Source organism: Lynx rufus, unplaced genomic scaffold, assembly GCF_022079265.1.
Source record: "Lynx rufus isolate CCGP_SWC_20201006 ecotype Redwood Valley unplaced genomic scaffold, mLynRuf1.p SCAF_17, whole genome shotgun sequence".
Lineage (NCBI taxonomy): Eukaryota > Metazoa > Chordata > Mammalia > Carnivora > Felidae > Lynx > Lynx rufus.
Genome location: NW_025814831.1, coordinates 48695285 through 48714414, shown reverse-complemented (window position 1 = coordinate 48714414; position 19130 = coordinate 48695285). Strand labels below are relative to the sequence as shown.

At 44.7% G+C, this 19130-nt stretch overlaps 1 protein-coding gene across 1 annotated transcript in view; it reads right to left on the bottom strand.

The window, feature by feature from the left end:
- Positions 1–9048, bottom strand: part of NID2 (nidogen 2) — a 67698-nt gene extending 58650 nt beyond the window's left edge. Inside the window, exons 1-2 of the mRNA XM_047079657.1 lie at positions 8539–9048; positions 7575–7883 (exon numbers count right to left, since the gene is read on the bottom strand). Coding sequence (XP_046935613.1) covers positions 7575–7883; positions 8539–8967 — 738 coding nt within the window. The 5' untranslated portion in view covers positions 8968–9048. The remainder of the gene's footprint in view (positions 1–7574; positions 7884–8538) is intronic.
- Positions 9049–19130: the final 10082 nt, after the last annotated feature.

Sequence of the window (19130 nt, the reverse complement as noted above, 5' to 3'; positions counted from 1 at the left end):
TCGGCTAGGGAAAGAAAAGTACTCGAGGAAGGAGAAAAGACCTGTTGTAATAATCTAAGCTTTCAAAGCTCCTGGCATTGATTACCTATGGCAAATGTGAGGAAGGAAGCATCCGGGTTCTGAGTTTAGAGAAATTTTGTAAGATAAGGAGGAGGGGGGTCCTAGAGACTGCGAGGGAACTGAAGGGAATGGGGGAAGAAGGGAGGGAGAAAGTAAACAGAGCTGTGAAGGGGAGTGTCTGGCTTTTACTGCAGGGCCTGGGAATTTAGCACTTTATTTTATTCATTCTTTCAGTCAATCAGTCAATAAATTCATTCCAATGAAAATGTATTCAGTGCCTTTTATATGCCATCCCTGAGCCAAGTGCTTACTAGACAGGTGATAAGCCTTTATTTAATCCACTTGTCTCCACTAAAACAGGCCAATAGGAGGGTTTTAGATAGAATTTATGATCCCAAAGTACAGGCCAAAAGAGGTTGGCTGTACAAAAACCACCCACACACCAAATGATCTCTTTTGAAGTTCTCTGTCTCGGCCCCACAAAATTCTACACCTAATTGCTAAAGAGCACACTTCATGCAGTCCTGAAGGGGTCCTCCTCCCAAAGTACCCCTCGACTGGCTTCCAGACTGGAAGGGTCTTCACATTCCTGGAGACTAGCGCCTTTGCAAGAACCCCACATGCTCTGTCTCTGAAGACAAACCTTCAGATGGGCCGCCAAACCCCACAAAAGGGTCACTGGTTCCCAACTTCCTTAGGATCCCAGGGAGGAGAGAGTGACCTCTGTGGGAAGAGGGGCAGCACAGGAAGGATCAGGGCCAGTGGCTGCCTTGTTTCAAGGTTTCTGCCATCTTGTTATCAGAAAGAGAGACAAGCCAGAGTCATCAGTAGAAACCAGGCAGGGTCTGAATCTCCCCTGCAGGTATGGGACATCACCAATCAGTGCTGACGCTCAGCAGAGCCATGCTGGCAGATATAAAACATGCCCTTCTACAAACTTCTGAGTTTACAATTCATGCAATTGATTTCGGTCATCTGGCAAAAAATCAGAACAGCGCCAGCCAGCCTTGTCCCAAACAAGTTTGCCTATAGTGAATTACAAAAATTACAATGAAAGGGGCACCTGGGTGGCTCAGTCAGGGTTAAGCGTCTGACTCTTGGTTTGTGCTCAGGTCATGATCTTGTGGTTCATGGGTTTGAGCCCTGCATCGAGCTCTGTGCTAACAGTGTGGAGCCTGCTTGGGATTCTCTCTCTGTTTTTCTGTCTTTCTGACTCTCCCCTGCTCCCTCTTCTCTCTCTCTCTCAAAAATAAATTAAAAAAACTCGGGGTGTCTGGGTGGATCAGTTGGTTAAGTGTCCAACTTCGGCTCAGGTCATGATCTCATGGTTTGTGAGTTCAAGTCCTGCATCCGACTCTGTGCTGACAGCTCAGAGCCTGGAGCCTGCTTCGGATTCTGTGTCTCCCTCTCTCTCTGCCCCTCCCCTGTTCATGCTCTGTCTCTCTCTCAAAAATAAATAAACATTTAAAATAAATATATACATACATACATACATACATACTTACTTACCAAAATCTTTAAAAAAAATGAAAATTAAGAAGTAGGATAACTCCCTATAAGTGTCACAAAATTCTCTTTCCTGTCTGTCTTCCTTAGGGTCACATGTTCTCTACAGCGGTGGCATCACTGACTTCTGGCCTCCAGTGTTTGGTGCAAGCACTAATCTCCACTCTTTAACAGATTTCTCCATCTCCCAGTACCTATACATTGCCGTCACACACAAGACTTCCCTTCATTCATTTTTATGCCCTAAATCCTACAGAGATAAATTCTCTAGTCTAACGTGACATCATTCCTGACTCTTAGCCTTTAGCAAAACTTCAGCATTTCATTAACCAATTTCCATACATGTCTCTGTTTAGTACATCTTCACAACTATATCTTAGAGTCAGGTTAAACTCTTTCAGATAGAACCTCAGACTTCTCCTCTTCTGGACTTCAGCTCCAGAAGTCAGTGACCTACAAAAAAGTCCTGCTTTTACCTCCCATTTTCTCTGTGGACCCACCCCTTCCATCAACCACAATCATCCTGTGACACAAGTCAACACACCTTGTCCCCACAGTGAGGCCTCCGAAGTGCAACCTTCCGCCCATCTTGTGCAATCCCTTCATCCATTTCTCCGGCCTCAGGAAAAGCCTCACTTGGAACAATTTCTCCTGCTGCCTTATTCTCAAGGTCCATTCTTTCCGTCTTTCCAGCCCAACTTAAATTCCAACAGAACATCCCCCCACGTCACACAGATCTGTGTGACCCAGTTCTCCATAACTCCCATCACTCAAACAACAACAAAACAATACCTCCCTCCCCCCAAAACCATAGCTAAAGTAAACACTAGTCCTCTTTACCTCCATCAACAAGTTCTTTGAAGGCCAATACCATGACTGCTTTGCCCTGTGAGGTACCTAAGACAGTTCAAGGAATCTCAGATTACCTGAACTGATAAACACTACTCATTTTTTTTCTTTCTTTTTTTTTTTTTTAGTTGCAATCACCCCTGGCCATTCCTGCAACATCAGGTACCATGTCCTGTCATACCCACCATGAATATCCATGGAAAGAAAGAGCAACAACTGAAATTGTTTTACATGGTAAAGATGCCATTCCTTTGATATCTTCAAGTTTCCGGCAACTCTGTGACATCAGGTTAGCGTGTCAGGGTTCAAGAAAGCCACACAGAACTCACACAGTGCTTCAGGCAAGGCAGATTACTGCTTGCCAAAACCTATCTCCAAAGAACTATTAAAATAAGAACTCAAATCACAGGGCTCTTTAAAGTATTCAGAAGAACCTTCAATGTGGGTAACTGAAAAAAACATCCTCTCTCCAAACAGAAGAACCCTTATCTCCTTTCGAAATGAAACAAATCCCAAAGCCAAATGAGCATATGGCGATGTCTGAGGAATGATTTTAAATAGAAAAGTAAAAGAGAGATGGAATCTACAAATCTTCTTGTACTTCCCACCCAAAAGAGACCAGACAAAAGTTGCAATTCAGAAAACCTAGTATTTAAAGAATCCTTATGCAAAAGGGCTTACATCACAGTGTCCTTACAAGATAGAAAAATTAAAAAACTAGAATCTGGTCCTATCAAGCCAACACAAAGGAACACAGATTGGCTGAGCAACCATACCCACTAGGTCTAGAGGGATATAAGGACTACTTAAAAATGTCATCCTACCTAAAAATGCCACATTAGTTAGGGGCGCCTGGGTGGCTCAGTCAGTTAAGCGACCAATTCTTGATTTCGGATCAGGTCATGATCTCACGGTCATGGTGTCGGGCTCTGCGCTGATCATGGAGCCTCCTTGGTATTTTCTGTTTCTCCCTCTCTCTCTGCTTCTCTCTCTCTCTCTTTGTTAAAATAAATAAATAGAATTTAAAAATATGTTTAAAAAATGCCACATTAGCTAATTCTCACAACAATCCTGTAAGGTAGGCATTGCTCCCACATTTTACAGGTGAGAAAACTAAGAATGAGGCTGAATCATTACTTCCAAAGTCACTGGATAACCCTTCATAATCCACATCTTCTTTCAAGATGTTTTTATATTGTCATTGTCTTGACAACCACCTGAAAGTTGGGTGAGAGAGCAGTATTCCTATGCTACAGATGAAACTGAAAAAATAATGAACAAATTCACCTTGTCTGTATTGTAATTTTTGGTTTCAAATGAGCTCTGATAAAAATGGAATTGTAAAACTCTACTGTGATTTCACCGAACCAGCACTTCTGTGTAACTGTTCGTCTCCCTGATTCAGCCTCACTCAATTCAACATCATCTGTCTTTATTCTACTGAAAAGTAAGACAGATGCAGCTGAATTCTCTTTAGAGCATTGGAATACTAATTTAGAAGTAATAAGGCATCAATAGCATCCTTGGCAGTCAATTTCATTGCAAGTTCATTCTTCCTTTGAATGAAATATGATTCCAAGCATTCTTTTGGTACTAAGATCACACCAAGCCTTATTTATTGGAAGTCTGTGGAAAAAGCACAATTATTATTGTGTCCACCAACATCACTCGAGCCAAGGAAATGGGTCTTGCATGAAAAATCTGGGTTAAAAGCAGTAAAACAAAACAAAACAAAACAAAACAAAAAAAACAACTGGGGCACCTGGCTGGCTCAGTCAGTAGAGCATTCGACTCTTGATCTCAGGGTTGTGAGTTCAAACCCTCACTGGGTGTAGAGGTTACTTTAAAATAAAGGCAATTAAAAAAACTAAGAATCAAGAAATGTGTCCTCTAAGCCTGCCTTTGCCTAACGAGGAGAATTCTGGACAACTGTATTATCTTCTATTTGCCATTATCTGTGAAATGCAAACATAATTCTTATCTTGTAGGACTGTTGTGGGAAGACAGTATGATAAAATAATTGTTTTAAGAATTAAGTAGATAGCTTGAATAAACAACATATATAGTAATTGTTTTAGTAATCTTTCCTTTGAGCCCTTACCCTCTCAATACAGACAAAAAGAACTTTAAAAAAAAAAAATCAATCCCCTGCTTAAAATCCTTCAAAACCCTTCCCACTGCCAAAGAACCAAGTTCAAACTCCCAGCAGAACATGATCTGTCCCCACCCCATGGCCTTTTCATCCTCATGCCCAACAACCGTTCTTCTTCAGTAATAATGCACCACATGCAATGCCCAAAACACAACATATTTTACAGCACATGGGTTATATGTCACATGCTATTTCTTCTGAGACTGTTCCACTAAGCTCAACTCAGATTCAAAACTACTTCCTCATTAAAACCTTCCCAGATTGAGGGGCACCTGGATGGCTCAGTCGGTTAAGCATCTGACTTCGGCTCAGGTCATGATCTCGTGGTTCACGGGTTCCAGCCCTGCGGGCTCTATGCTGACAGCTCAGAGCCTGGAGGCTGCTTCAGATTCTGTATCTCCCTCTCTCTCTGCCCCTTTCCAGCTCATATTCTTTCTTTCTCTCTCTTTCTCTCTCAAAAATAAATAAAAAACATTTTTTAAAAATTAAAAATTAAAAAAAAAAAAAAAAAACCTTCCCAGATTGAGTCCCCTAATCAGGAAGGGTCAGCGTTAGTCTTCTTAAGTGAAGATGCTATTACACTTATCATATTATATTACACATAATCAATGTCCTCACTAAAACTATGAGGTCTTTGGGAGTAAAGAGTGTTTCCTTTCATTGTGTCTATACCAGTTCTGAAATATAGTTAGTGTACAAAAAACAATTTGTTGGATGAATAAATCTTAACTACATTTAAATATAAATTACTTATACACACACATACATATCTGCCACATATAAGACATATGTTTACAAAAAGAGACTGGAAGAAAACACAAAGTATTAGCAGTGGTAACCTCTGGTTACTGAAATTGTAAATAATATTTGTTTTCTTATTTTCTATGTTTTTTATTATAGGTGTGGTATATTTAATTGCAGGTAAGTGTTTTGAACTGATATACAAAAACGAATGGATGAGTGAATGAATGAGTGCAACATAATGATGGGGAGCCTTACCTTATTCATCTTTCTCCAACCCCCCACCTAGCCCAATGCCCTGCACTAAGAAAGTGCTCAATATATTTGTTTGAATTGAATGTATTCTGTTGAATTGAATAATTGAAATGTCAAACCCACATCTGTAAAAAAAAAAAAAAAATTACTCAATGAACAAAACTAAATGTTGCCTGACAAAAATTAAATGTCAAAAAAAAAAAACCACCACAAATTCAAACACTTTTTTCTAGATCTTTTCAGAATAGCCTTCTGGGCCTATTTCTCTTACAGAACACAAAACAAGAATAGCCACCACCTTGAACTACTCAGGGAGTGTGGACAAGCTACTTGATCTTGATCTTTCAGGGAGGATGTGTGCCATCATTCCACAGCTAAGAAACATAATGAGTTAAAATAGAGATAAATTATAAGAGTTTCAGCCCTTCGAGTATGCCATTTTAGATTTAGGTCTAATTTCACAGGAGCCCTTACCTATTCTAAGAATGAGGCAGTTCACCATTTGCCAAGCTACCCTGAGCCCACCTGAGGTCCATTTGGAGTATTTAGATCTTGCTGCCAAGCCTAAAGACTGAGCGCTTGGGTTGTTTTAGTTGCTCAGGTAGACACTATAAAGCAAACGGAGGGCAGTCCCCTGTAAACTAGGGTGCACGTAAACTAATATCTGCAGGGCAATTTGGCAAAAGCCATCAAGAACCTTATGGGAAGTGTATTCCCAGGGCGCCTGGGTAGCTCAGTCGGTTGAGCATCGGACTCTTAATTTCACTCAGGTCATGATCTCACGGTTCCTGGGATGGAGCCCTGTGAGGGACTGTGTGCTGACAGCACAGAGCCTGCTTAGGATTCTCTCTCTCATGCTCTCTGTCCCTACCTAACTTGTGCGTGCGTGCGTGCACACACGCACGCACACACACACACACACACACTCATACACACACTCTCTCAAAGTAAATAACCTTTCTTAAAAAATAAAAAAAAGAAAAATAGGGGCGCTTGTGGCTCTGTCGGTTAAAGGCCCAACTCTTGATTTCGGCTCAGGTCACGATCTTATGATTCGTGGTTTCAAGCCCCACCGTTGGGCTCTGTGCTGGCAGCATGGAGATTGCCTGGGATTCTCTCTTTCTCCCTCTCTTTCTGCACCCCCCCCACACTCTCTCTCTGTTTCAAAAATAAACTTTAAGATAAATAAATAAATAAATAAATAAATAAAAAATAGAAAAAGTGTATTCTTTCTTGCCCGTCAATTCCACTTCCTAGACTATCCAGTAAGGATATGTGCAAAAAGTTTAGCTAAAAAAAAAAAAGTGCTTCACCAAATTATTCATAATGATGAAAAACTGGAAATAATCTTAATGACCACTGAACACAGTGGTCAATTCACTGTGTGGAATATTATACAGATATTATAAATGATGTCGGAGAAATGTATTTCGTGACAATGAAATACATTGACAATATACTATGTAGTGGAAAAAATAGTTTACAAAAGTGTGTGCAGTGTGAACCCATTATTGTTAATAGACAGTCACAGATAAATACAGATATTAATAGGGGAAAAAAACCTCCGGAAGATATAAATGAAAATGTTTAACAGTGATTATCTTTGAGTGCTAGGAAAATGAGAGGTTGTTCTTTAAATTGCCTGTATTTGCTGATGTTTTTCCTTCAATGAACATATAATTAGAAATAATTCTTGTATACTTAGAGGTGATTCTAAAAATAAACAACCGAACAGTGAACCGCCTTGTGTTCGGAGGGCCTTCCGCATCTGCCCTGGGGCCCTCCGATCCCTTTGCTAGAATTCTGTAGCCACCTCTCAGATCCTCAGAGGATGCCTAAAGAAGCCTTCTCCACTTCCCAGTCACTCCAGCCCAAGTGCCACCACAAGATACAGCAGGTTCAGCATGAGAGCAGACTCAGAAGAAACTCCAGGCCAGTCCCTGAGCTCCAGCCCAGAATTCGAACCCATCCCTCCATTGGCCCAGCGGCCCAGCACTCCTGGTTCAGTTACCTCTTCCGAGGGCGGCGCCCGGCGTGTGGTCTCCTCGTAGGCGCCCACCTGCTTCCAGGTGACCAAGAAGGCGTGGGTGGGGGTGAAGTGCGCGGCGGTGCGCGGGAAGCCTGAGCGCACGTAGCGGGCAGCCAGGTCCAGCACGGCCCGGGACGTGTCCTCACGGTACAGGACCTGGCCCCTGCCTTGGCTCGTGTCGATGTCTGCCAGGAAGGGAGCAATGGCCGGGAAGTCTGTGGGGAAATCATCGTCCACGTACTGGGTTTCCCTAGGGAAGTCCTGAGTGGAGATGATACCGTTGGTGCCCACCTGTGGGAGGAGGGGGACAAAGGTGACGGTCGCGTACGCGGCAGGAGGCCCACGGGCGGCCACCAAAGGTCCAAATGTGTGCGCCCACCCTGCTCCACATGGAGGGAAGGGAACCGGCCCGGGCTTTAAGCTTCCCCTTCCCCACCGGCTGGGAGCCCGATTCCTGATTCAGGGCGACCAGCGCAACTTTAGCCGCTGTCCCACCAACCCCCTCTACCCCCACGGAGGGGTGCGATAGGTCCAGGAGCCCTAAAGTATCTTCTCACTTTCCGCACCACGCTGGAGGAGACCTCTGGGTCCGAGGAGGGAATACACCAGCTCTGCACCCGCGCACAGCCTTCTCGAGGTCCTTACTGGAAACCCCACTGGCCGCCCCAGCATCCCCACCTCCTTTTCCGCCTGGGACGCTTCTGTGGCTGCGAATTTGTGGGTCTGAATTCTTGCTCTTCCTCTCGAGGTAGAGAAAAGCAAGTCAGACAGCAGCATCGCTGCAAAGCCAGCTCCCACCCCAGGGGCGCTCGGGGACAGCAGGGCGTGCGGACTATTTCCTCCCCCTCGGAAGGCAGGGGTTCGGTGAGAGCCACACCACACGGACCCCTGGGAAGAAGCTGCGAGACATCTGCCGGTTCCCACACCAAGCGGGGGCTGAACTTACGTAGAGGTAGCTGAACTGAGCTTCGTAGAAGCGCAAGGGACTCGCCAGCTTCACCGCGGCTGAGCTTTCGTCGTCGCCCTCCTGCAGGAGCTGGTCCCCCCAAGACTGCCCGTAGGGGAAGAGCTCGTCCGGGCGCAGCGCCGCGGCCCGGGACAGCAGCAGCAATAACAGCAGCGGCAGCAGCGGCGGCGGCGGCGGCAACGCCCGGTCCCCCAGCATGCTGGCTCGGCTCCTGGGCTGCCCCGCCGCAGAGCGCGTCCCGGCCCGGCCCGCCAGCCCGCTAGTTGCGCCTCGCCAGCCTCCAACCTGGATCCCCGCGGGCGCCCGGGCGGGCGGGGACTCCGGGCCCTCGCTGCGCGCAGACTGGCTGCGGCCCTCGGTCGGGGACCAATCGCCGGCTCGGGGAAAGTTCGACAGCGGCTGCCACATCTGGTTCTCGTTAAAAGTTTTCTAAGGCAGCGGTCGCGGGAGCAGCGGGGCTGGCGAGGTAGAAGCCTCCGGCCAGGGCTGCCGGGAGTGCTGCTCGGCTCCGCTCCGCCTCCGCAACCCGAGAGCGGCCGGGCTCGCTCCCGCCCTCCTGCAGGGGCTGCTCCGCGGGGCCTACGAGCCCCTCCCCCAAGACCAAATGGCCCTCCAAGTCCGAGGGCAGCGGCGCCGCAGGAGAGGACTTCAGCGCCAAGGGGGAACCCCGCGGTGGCGTGTGCAGCTGCAGGCTGGCAGGGCGACGGGGTGGTGATGGGGTCCCGGGCGCCCCTCGTTCTCGAGGCATAGTCGCAGCCACAGCTCCGTGGCTCCACCCGGAGATGCCCTGCGGAGAAGCGTGCCTTTGTATGGAGATGAACGGGGGCGGGGGCGGGGGGAGGTGTAATTCCTAAATTCCGACCCCCCGTCCAAAGGCCACCGACGGGGAAGACTGGGCTGCACGGCCGAAATTACCCACTCGTCAGGGTCAAGAGGCGCCGTTTAAAAAGAGAGTGGGAGAGAGAGCGCGCTGTTTACCTTCCCCGGGGAAAACGGCACCTGGGAAGGCCATGAAACACTACTGTGTGTGTGATCGGCTCCATTTGGGGCATGGAATGAAGCATCCTCTTTGGGCACCTAGCGGAAATGGGCGAGGCGCCAGGGTGGGGGTACGCTGGGTCTCTCACCCCGTGAGCAGGGAGGTGGTAACCTGAGCCGGTCCCTGGGACTGGAAACCGCACAGCCTCGAAACCAGCTGCTAGGTGTGGGGGAACCCCATCCACCACAAATATCCCCTCTGTGACGAATCAGGAGCCAGCGAGATTTTATTACCACTTTTATTATCAGGAGCTTGAAATTTCCCAGATAGTCTGTTTTCTCTCTTTGCCCGCCCCCCCCCTCCCCGCACCATGGGGTCGTTGGAAACAAAGGTATTTAAAAAGAAGGAAAAAAAGCAAACCCTTGGAAACGCCTTAAGTAAGGGATGTTCAAAAGACACATTTCTTCTTGTGGGTGTTTATTGCAGTTATACAAATCCTTCTGGGCCCACAGGGCCAAACCCTGAAAACTCTGAAGGGATCAGACTGTGAGACTCACAGAATCAACACAAAATGGAAAACTGGCCCAAAGCAGTCGGCTTCCTCCCACTGTGAAGAGTTGTATATTTGTTGTGACTAAAATGTACTTGTGCTTGCACATGTACATTCTCATTTCTTTGGGACATGGGTATTTTCATTGGACGGAGGAGGAAATAAAGGCTCAAAGACATGAGGTGATTTGATTTAGCCAAGATTGCCAAAAGTTACTCTTTGATAGAAAATCCTTCACTAGCTTTCTCTAGGTTTTCCAGATCTCTCAATTCAGCATAATAAAAATAACATTTGTTCGGTGGTAATATAAGCTACAGGTTAATAGGTAATAAGCTATAAGCTACTAGCTATAGGCCCTCCCTAAATCCCCCCAAAATCCCCATTTCATGGTATTCATTCTCTTGTATAATCCCATCCCTCCCCCCTCCAACCTCCCAGAGTATGGGCTGGCCTAGTGACTTTTCACCTACAGAATGTGGTAATAGTGACAAGAAGTCACTTCAGTAACCGTCTCGTCTCTCACTGACTGATGAAGCAAGCTGTTACGCTGGGGAGGCCCACATGGCAAGGAACTGAGGGCAGCCTCTGGCCAATAGCCAGCCAGGCACTGAATTCTGCCAACAATCACCATGTAAGTGAACTTGGAAATGGATCCTTCTCCAGTCATGTCTGAGATGACACCTCATCTCTGGCTGACACTTTGCAGCCTTGTGGGAGACCCTGACGCAGAGGACCCTACTCAGCAGGGCCCAGGTTCCGGACACATAGAAACTGTGAGAATTTAATAAACGTGTGTTGTTTTATGCTGTTACGGTTTGGGATAATGTCTTATGCTGCACTAGAGAAGTGATAAAGCTAGAAACTGTGTTAAGGAAACAAAGACTTAGAGGAGTTTAAAAAACTCAGTTAGGGGCGCCTGGGTGGCACAGTCGGTTAAGCGTCCGACTTCAGCCAGGTCACGATCTCGCGGTCCGGGAGTTCGAGCCCCGCGTCGGGCTCTGGGCTGATGGCTCAGAGCCTGGAGCCTGTTTCCGATTCTGTGTCTCCCTCTCTCTCTGCCCCTCCCCCGTTCATGCTCTGTCTCTCTCTGTCCCAAAAATAAATAAAAAACGTTGAAAAAAAAAAAATTAAAAAAAAAAAAAAAAACTCAGTTAGTCACGAGGCTGGGAAGTACCAGAGCTGGGATCTGAACACAGTTCTGCCTGATTTCTAAACCTCTGCCGAGGCACTAAATCATACTGCCACAAGGCCCTTTCTTTGTGAGACAGTTGTAGCCTACCTCTCTAACTTCGGCTCTGGCCACACAGCTGCCATTTCAGCCGAGACTTTAGTCCTAACAGCCTCCTATTTTATGGTTTGGAACATCTTCACATGCTCGTCCCTCTACCCAGAATGCTCTTCCCAATCAGTCTCCTCTACCCGTCACTCATCCTTCAACGCTAGAATAAAAAAATCCTTCTCCTTCAGGAAGCTTTCCTGAAAACCACAGTCTGATTTAGAATCTCCATGTGCCCTGTGCCCGTCGTTATCATGCTGTCAATCACACCATATCTCCCACAATTCCCGATTGCCTCATGTCCCCCTCACCACCACCACACCTTGAGAGCAGGGACTGCTATTCAGGGCTTGCCGCAACGCTTGCCCGGCTCCTTGGCACAAGCTTAGAAAAATGTTTGTTGAATGGGTGAAAGCAAGAAAGCCAACGTGGGGCTAGGATCCATGTGGGCTGACTCAAATGAAACATTCTTTCCCCTACACCACCTTTCCTGCTCATCTGACCTGAGTTTCGTAATCTGCTTTACCAGACAGCAGCCCAGCCCACCTTTCGCTGTTTTCCAGTTTTTGTCATTGTTTTATTCATCCATCCATCCAACAATTTCCTGTTAGTTTACCATGACAAACACAACTCTGCAAGACATAATGGAATACAAGGTGTGACCGCTGACCTTAGGGTGCTCTTGATCTGGTCTGGAGAACAAAGTATAACTATGAAAAAGCAGCAACACCGCAGTGTGGCACGGATTTAGCAGCAAAGCAGGCAAAAAGAGCCGTTGCACCAGGAGGGTGTCACTAGTTTTGAATCTGATGCTGAGTCCAACGAATTCGACCCAATAGGAAAGAAGCTGACCTGGGCAGTCCCGGCTTCCTGTCTGCTTAGAGTGGCCGCATTCTTCTTGAAATATGAGGCTATAGACAGTTGTGCTGGGCAGACATTCCTCTGAGCTCTTATTCTAATATAATTTTTTAGAAGACTATGGCACCCAAAGAGTGGTTTCTCCTTTAAAATGTCACTCTGTGTCTCGGGAAAAAGAAAAAAATCTGTCATAGTGATTTCACTGGTCAGAGTAAATAGTGAAGAAATATTTCTCTTGTATCCAGTTCCAGAGTAGAATTTCCATGACCTGCCAGACCAGCTAAAGAGGCAGAGGCCCCTTCTGGGTTGGCGGTTACAGAGGACTTCTTCTGTAGACGTTTTAGTCCTCTTGGATCCCATCTTCACAGTAGCTGGGAGCATGGCTCGAGAGGTGAGATTATTTAAACGCAGGACTTTTGCAGGAACGGTACCAGACGCCTTGCCAATAGACCTCAGCAAGAGTCTCCACAGTTATATTTGTGTGCGTGTGGTTATATGTCTGTTATAAATACCAAGACTTCAAGAATGATGATACTTCCTGTTATTTTAATCAAGAGAATGGAAACACATTTGCTCCACAGTGTGGCAAATAGATGTCGGGATTCAAGAGAAAGTTCTATGTATAGCACTGACTGGTATGTGTATGTGTTTGTGTTGGAGGTGGGCTTGGCAGAAAATGTCCTGGTGCTGGGTTGCACACACTGATTCTTTGCATAACTTTACTGTCCATTAAATTCCAGGGTGAGTATATTAGCATGTGGAAAAAAACAGGGCTGTGCAAATTAGCACGTCTCCACAGGCTTAGGCTTAATTGAAATTGTTAGGCCTAAGAAAAACCATGTGCTACTTAGAGATTCTGAGTACTGCTTGAGATACATTTGGTGGGATCCCTACATTCTAATGACCTCCCAACTTTCACTTGAGGTTTTCATTTATATCCCTCCCCAGGTGGGATGACACATATCCAAGCCACTTCTTTTTTTTTTTTTTACTTTTTTTTAATGTTTATTCATTTTTGAAAGACAGAGCACAAGCAGGGGTGGGGCAGAGAGAGAGGGGGGTACACAGAATCTGAAGCAGGCTCCAGGCTCTGAGCTGGCAGCACAGCTCAGCGCTCGAGCAGGGCTCGAACTCACGAACGGCGAGATCATGACCTGAGCTGAAGTCGGATGCTCAACCGACTGAGCCGCCCAGGCACCCTTTTCCAAGCCACTTCTTGAACTAGATCCACTACTCTGAATTTCTGAGTTTTCAGTTTTTGTTAAGGGCAGCAATAGCCACTCCTTCTTTATTACCATTGTCCTATTTCCCGTCCTCATCATCTCACCCCTTATTCCCACCCCTTATTCCCAACCTCCTCTCTTGCATGAATCCACCCTAGATGGAAGATGAGTGCTGTCTCAGCTCCTCTTGCAGTGACAGTCACCATCTGGTACAGTCCTGACTAGCTAGCTAGCTGTGTGCCGAAAATCTGGTGATTCCAGGAGGGCTTCTACTTGGTGATTAAAGGGAACAGTTGCATCTTTCTCCATATTTGTTGCCTTAAACATGGATGTGTTGGTTTGAGCTTGGGCAGCCCTCTTCTGACCACAAAGGGACAACTATGAAGACAAAAACATGGTGCAGCAAAAAGACAGAGAGGAGAAGACTGTCTTAGTGAGTATCTGCCTACCTCCAGACTTTTTGTTATGTAAGAAAACAAACGCTCATTGGCTTAAGCCACTGTTACATGCAGCAGTACCTATCCTGATACCTTGCTAACTCCTTTCTCTACATCTATCTAAAACACAAATCTTGGCGCCTGGGTGGTTTGGTCGTTAAGCATCTGACTTCAGCTCAGGTCATGGTCTCAAGGTTCATGAGTTCAAGTCCTACATCGGGTGAGCACGAGCCCCACTTCACTTCGGGCGAGCCCACTTCTCTCTCTGTCTCTCTTTCTCTCTCTTTGCCCCTCCTGGAATTCTCTCTCTCTCTCTCTCTGCCCCACACTCACTTGCACCCCCTCTCTCTCAAAACAAAACAAAACAAAACAAAACAAAACAAAACAAAACAAAACAAAATAATAATAAATAAATAAACCCACAAATCTGACCATCACACGTTCCTGTCTAGGACCCTTTGGTGGATTCTCCCTCACTTTTAGGCTGAATCTTCAGCTGGAAAGGCTCAGTGGCTTGGCCTCTATCTGTCATCTCTTGCCTTTTCCTCCCTTCACCTTTAGCAATATTGAACCATTGGTAGTTCCCCATCCTCACAGATAGCCTGACGGCAGTGCGCCTCTGTTTGTGCTATTCCTTGCTTGGAACACCCTTCCTATCTCCTGATGATCTCTCATTCCCTCCGGGATTTAGTTCAGACATCACGTCGGCAGCCTCACAGAGTTCTGGCAGAGAACCACCCTGAGTGGTTGTAACACCTGGGCACACCCGTGTCTCAAGTCCTCACCAAAAATACTGAAATGGTCTCTTTGTATCTGTCCTTTCAACTGGTTAAAAGGGCCTCAGGGATAGTTTTCATTTAATGGCTCTTTCATCTTCTTTTTTTCTTATGCACTCTTAAGGACTCAGTACATCTATTTCAGATCATTTTTACCACAAGCCTGAGCACAGAAAAAGAGATAGGCCTTGACAGTCCCACATGACCATTAGAATGTGAACCATCCTTCCCTGAAGGCAGGACCAATCTTCCTCATTCTAAACATCATGGGTCTAGCATAATACCTGGTACATCCTTCCTGGCTGTTTTGTAAACGATTGTTGATTTGTTTTCTTGTTTTTTAAGTTCTTTTTTTTTTTTAATGTTTATTTAATTTTGTTTTTGAGAGAGAGAGAGAGAGAGAGAGAAAGAGAGAGCTGTCAGCACAGAGCCTGACGTGGGGCTCGAACTCACAGACTGTGAGATCATGACCTGAGCCGAAGTCAGACGCTTAACCGATTGAGCCACCCAGAGGCCCCAACCATTGTTGACTTGAATTGGGAAAAAGTATTGTAAAGAAATCTTCCCCCAAAAGTAAAGAAATAAAAAGAAATCAGGGCGCCTGGGTGGCTCAGCCAGTTGAGCATCCGACTTCAGCTCAGGTCATGATCTCAAGGTTCGTGAGTTGGAGCCCCGGGTCCGGCTCTGCACTGACAGCTCAGAGTCAGGAGCTGCTTCAGATTCTGTGTCTCCCTCTCTCTCTCTTTGCCCCTCTCCCACTCATGCTCTGTCTCTCTCTCTCTCTCTCTTGAAAATAAATAAACTTTACAAAAATTTTTTAAAAAAAGATATCTTCCATAACTCCCATACTTTTCCATGAGTAATCTACTCCCAGATTCTTCACATATTAGTTACAATCAGGGTTATTGTGGAATAGAAGGAATTAAAAGGTGTGGCCATTTATATTGGTAGCCAAGATACCTTCATTACTAATTATATTTGAAGGTTTGATGGATAATGGCATTATTTTCCTGTAGACAGAATGGTACAAAAAGGCCAACATTGTTCTCTCTCCTCTTGTAACTTCACTGCAGTCAGAGGCCAAACCTCACAAGTTAGCTCTTAACACCAGTATCCATTCTTCTTGAAGACTTCTCTCCCCAACCAGACTACAAGTTCCTCAAAGGTTCTACTTTTCACTTCCTTGAATACTCCCACACTATCTGACACAATGTTGAGTAAATACGGGCAGGTCAACTTCTAATGAGTTGAGCGACTGCCCAAGAGTGACCTCAGTGTGTGCTGTCTCCATTGCATTGTGGCTGTGGTTGTGTTTCCAAAGGCTGTTGTCCTTGGCTTCATCTGTGCTTCTTTCCTAGACATCCTGTGCGTCTTACCAAATTGAGTCACCTCGTTTCTGTTGCATGTGGCCTGCTGGCCATTGTCCCTTTCTCTAGAACTTAGAGCATAAGTCAGAACAATGCTAATAATGCCAAAAATAAGAATAGCAAGCCTTAATTGAACCTTTATAATGTACCAGCTTCTAGTTAAGGACTATATATACATTGTTTCATTAATCCATTCAACACACCCAGTTTGCAGACAAAGAAAGGAGCTGAGAGGGATTAAGCAACTTGATAAAAAATTCAGCCAACAAGAATTGAAGCAGAATTCAAACTCAGGTGGTCTGACTCCAGGACCCAAACTTTTAACCTCCTAAGACTGTGGATCTGATTCTCTGGTAGTCCAGTCACTTTGCTCAGTAACCTGGTCACAGACAGTACCTTTAATTCTGTAAGACTGATAAAGGTAATCAGTTCTATCTAGTATTCCCTATAATTTATAAAGTTGGAATTGTGTTATCTTTATTGAAAACCATCTCATGCATGATTAAGGAATTATAAATACCAAACTATATAGAGAAATATGGCCCAATACCCTTAAGGCATTTGCAATCTAGATTTGGAGGTAATAACAGCTCTAATTTATTGAACATTTCTTATGCAATAGACAGTATAATATATTATTTGCAATCCTTACAACAACCCTCTAAGATAAGGAAAATGAGATTCTGAGAATTTAATTGACTTGCTCAGGCTATAACAACTAGCAGTAGTTGAGCTAGGATCTGATGGCCCCAACAGTCACATCAAATGTAAATGTGGCTGTGTTTCTTGCATCTGGTGATAGGAACTTGGTACATAAGTCATCCAGAATGACCATGAGCACAAAAATGAGCCAGAAATCTTCCAAGCATAAACATCAGAAATAACAAAAACAACAAATAAATGAAGAAAAGACAGAAATGTGAAGGCTACAAAATCTTCACGATACTCGATTCCATTAATATATTGATAGATACATCAAGCAGAGGAATGTCCATATCAGATGCTACTCATGTTTATACTGTAATAGCACTACCAAGTTTAGCATGAGTAAGAATAAGCTCTCAAATTCTAAATGATATACAGTGGGCTATGTCCCATGGCTGCCCTCCTTTTTATTGTTTTGTTTTTACCATGGAAATGTAACCTGATAAAGATACTCCATGAATTGGCTAGGGTGCATTTCTACTGCCAACGTAAAGTATATCAAAATGAAAGGCACTAACTTAACATGCAGTCATAGTAAATAAGTACCTCTATTTGGACCTTATTTTTTAGCCAGCTTATGTTGGCAAGGCCTGCTGAGATACGGTCTTAGTCCAAATCCCATGTTTTAAAGCTATGGTTCTTAACAATAGCTGCATGTGAGAATTACCTTGGGAATTTTTTTCCCTCTCAAAGACTAATTAAAACAGAACCCCTGGGGTCAGACTCAGGTATCAGTATGTTTTAAGGTTCTCAAGGTGATTCAAAGTACAGCCAAGGTTGAAAACCACTGTTCTACAGACACCTTATAAATAGCTCGTGCTGGCCACTTTGACCTAAGGAAAATCTATTTATAAGTCACTGAGTGTTTGAACCTACTCTTAACATTTTTTCAAGATAAAATGGTCTCTTCCATAGCTATGGTACATAGCTAAGTAGGGTTTAAACAAATCCTTTAGGAGTATGAACAGATTCAATATACTTTTTTTACAAAGGGGTTGGGGGGAGAAACAATGATCTTACCATCTCTGTGGCCCGCTTCTGAGAGGAAGCAGAATGATCTCTGGCCTGGGGAAGAATAAAAAAGTAGGACTTCTAAATTTTCTTAGTAGCATGTTTACTTTGTTGGTATATATCTGTGGCCTACAGAGCTTTCTTTGATGAACCACACTGAATACTGCTGTGTTATGTACCAGGCAGAGAGGTTGGTGAGGAATTAACTAAAATTCAGCCCATGGCAGTAATTTCCAAGAGACATCTGATATTTGAAACACAGCGTACAGGAATATGTCCATCCCTATATTCCATCCCTGTAGTAAGTAATATTATTATGAATAAATGCACTTGGATTATTTTGTCTTGCTGCCTCCAAAAAATCCCTCAACTGGATGAAGATTTACTTGTATGCTCTCAACTTTTATAGAAGGTCTTTATGGGAAAAGTGAACTTGACATTTAGTCTTTTTTATGAAACCATAATTATAGATATTATCTATGTTAATGAACTTTCTCATATAAGGTTTATAAAAAAAAAATGTCTCCTAAAATTTGGGACCAGGAATGAGTGTCTCCAGTCCATTCTGGATGTCTCTTGAATTAGACACGGAGAAACTGTACCACTCTGCCTAGATCAGCTGGTGCCAGTCACAAAACCCAAGAGTTAAACCCAGAGCTCATTTCACTTTAGGAAAGCATTTTAATTAGCTAACAATTCTTCAAGTTCATTGTTATGAACACTGAATGTGTCACCTTTCACCCCAACCCACTCCATCTCCTGCCTTCTATTGCTGTCAATTGCACCCCCATTTCCCCAGACGCTCAAGCTGGAAAGTTCAGTCACTTCTGTGTGATTTCCCACTTTCCCTTCTCACTGACATCCAATTACTTGACAAATGGAACAGACCATAATTTCACAGAGATCAAGATTCTACCTATTTTATTCACTGATATATTTCCTGTCCCTGGCGCAATACCTGACACGTGGCAAAGGTTCTATTGAGTGAATAAAGTTCTATAGACTTATTGTCTTGTCTCCTAGTCTCTTTAGTCTTTACCTCCTTCTGCTCCTGCCATCCTCCAAGTACAAGCTCTTACTATCTTTCCTTGTCAGTAAATAACACTCCTCTGTCCTGATCCCAGTCCCCATCTCCTGGTCTATCAGATCAACTGCTGCTAAGAAAGCTTTATAAAATACCTGAATATGCCCGTTCCTTACTCAAAAGCTCCCCTTAACCTAGCATTCAACATGAGTGTTTGATATTATTCTTACATCTGCTTCCAATAATAACTATGTGGTGTGAGAGAAAAGAAGTGGGAGCCACGGCCAGACCATGGGAGCTGCAAGGAAAGATGCCGACGGGTACTAATATCCCAGGGTCAGGATGGGGACAAACAGCTATGTACC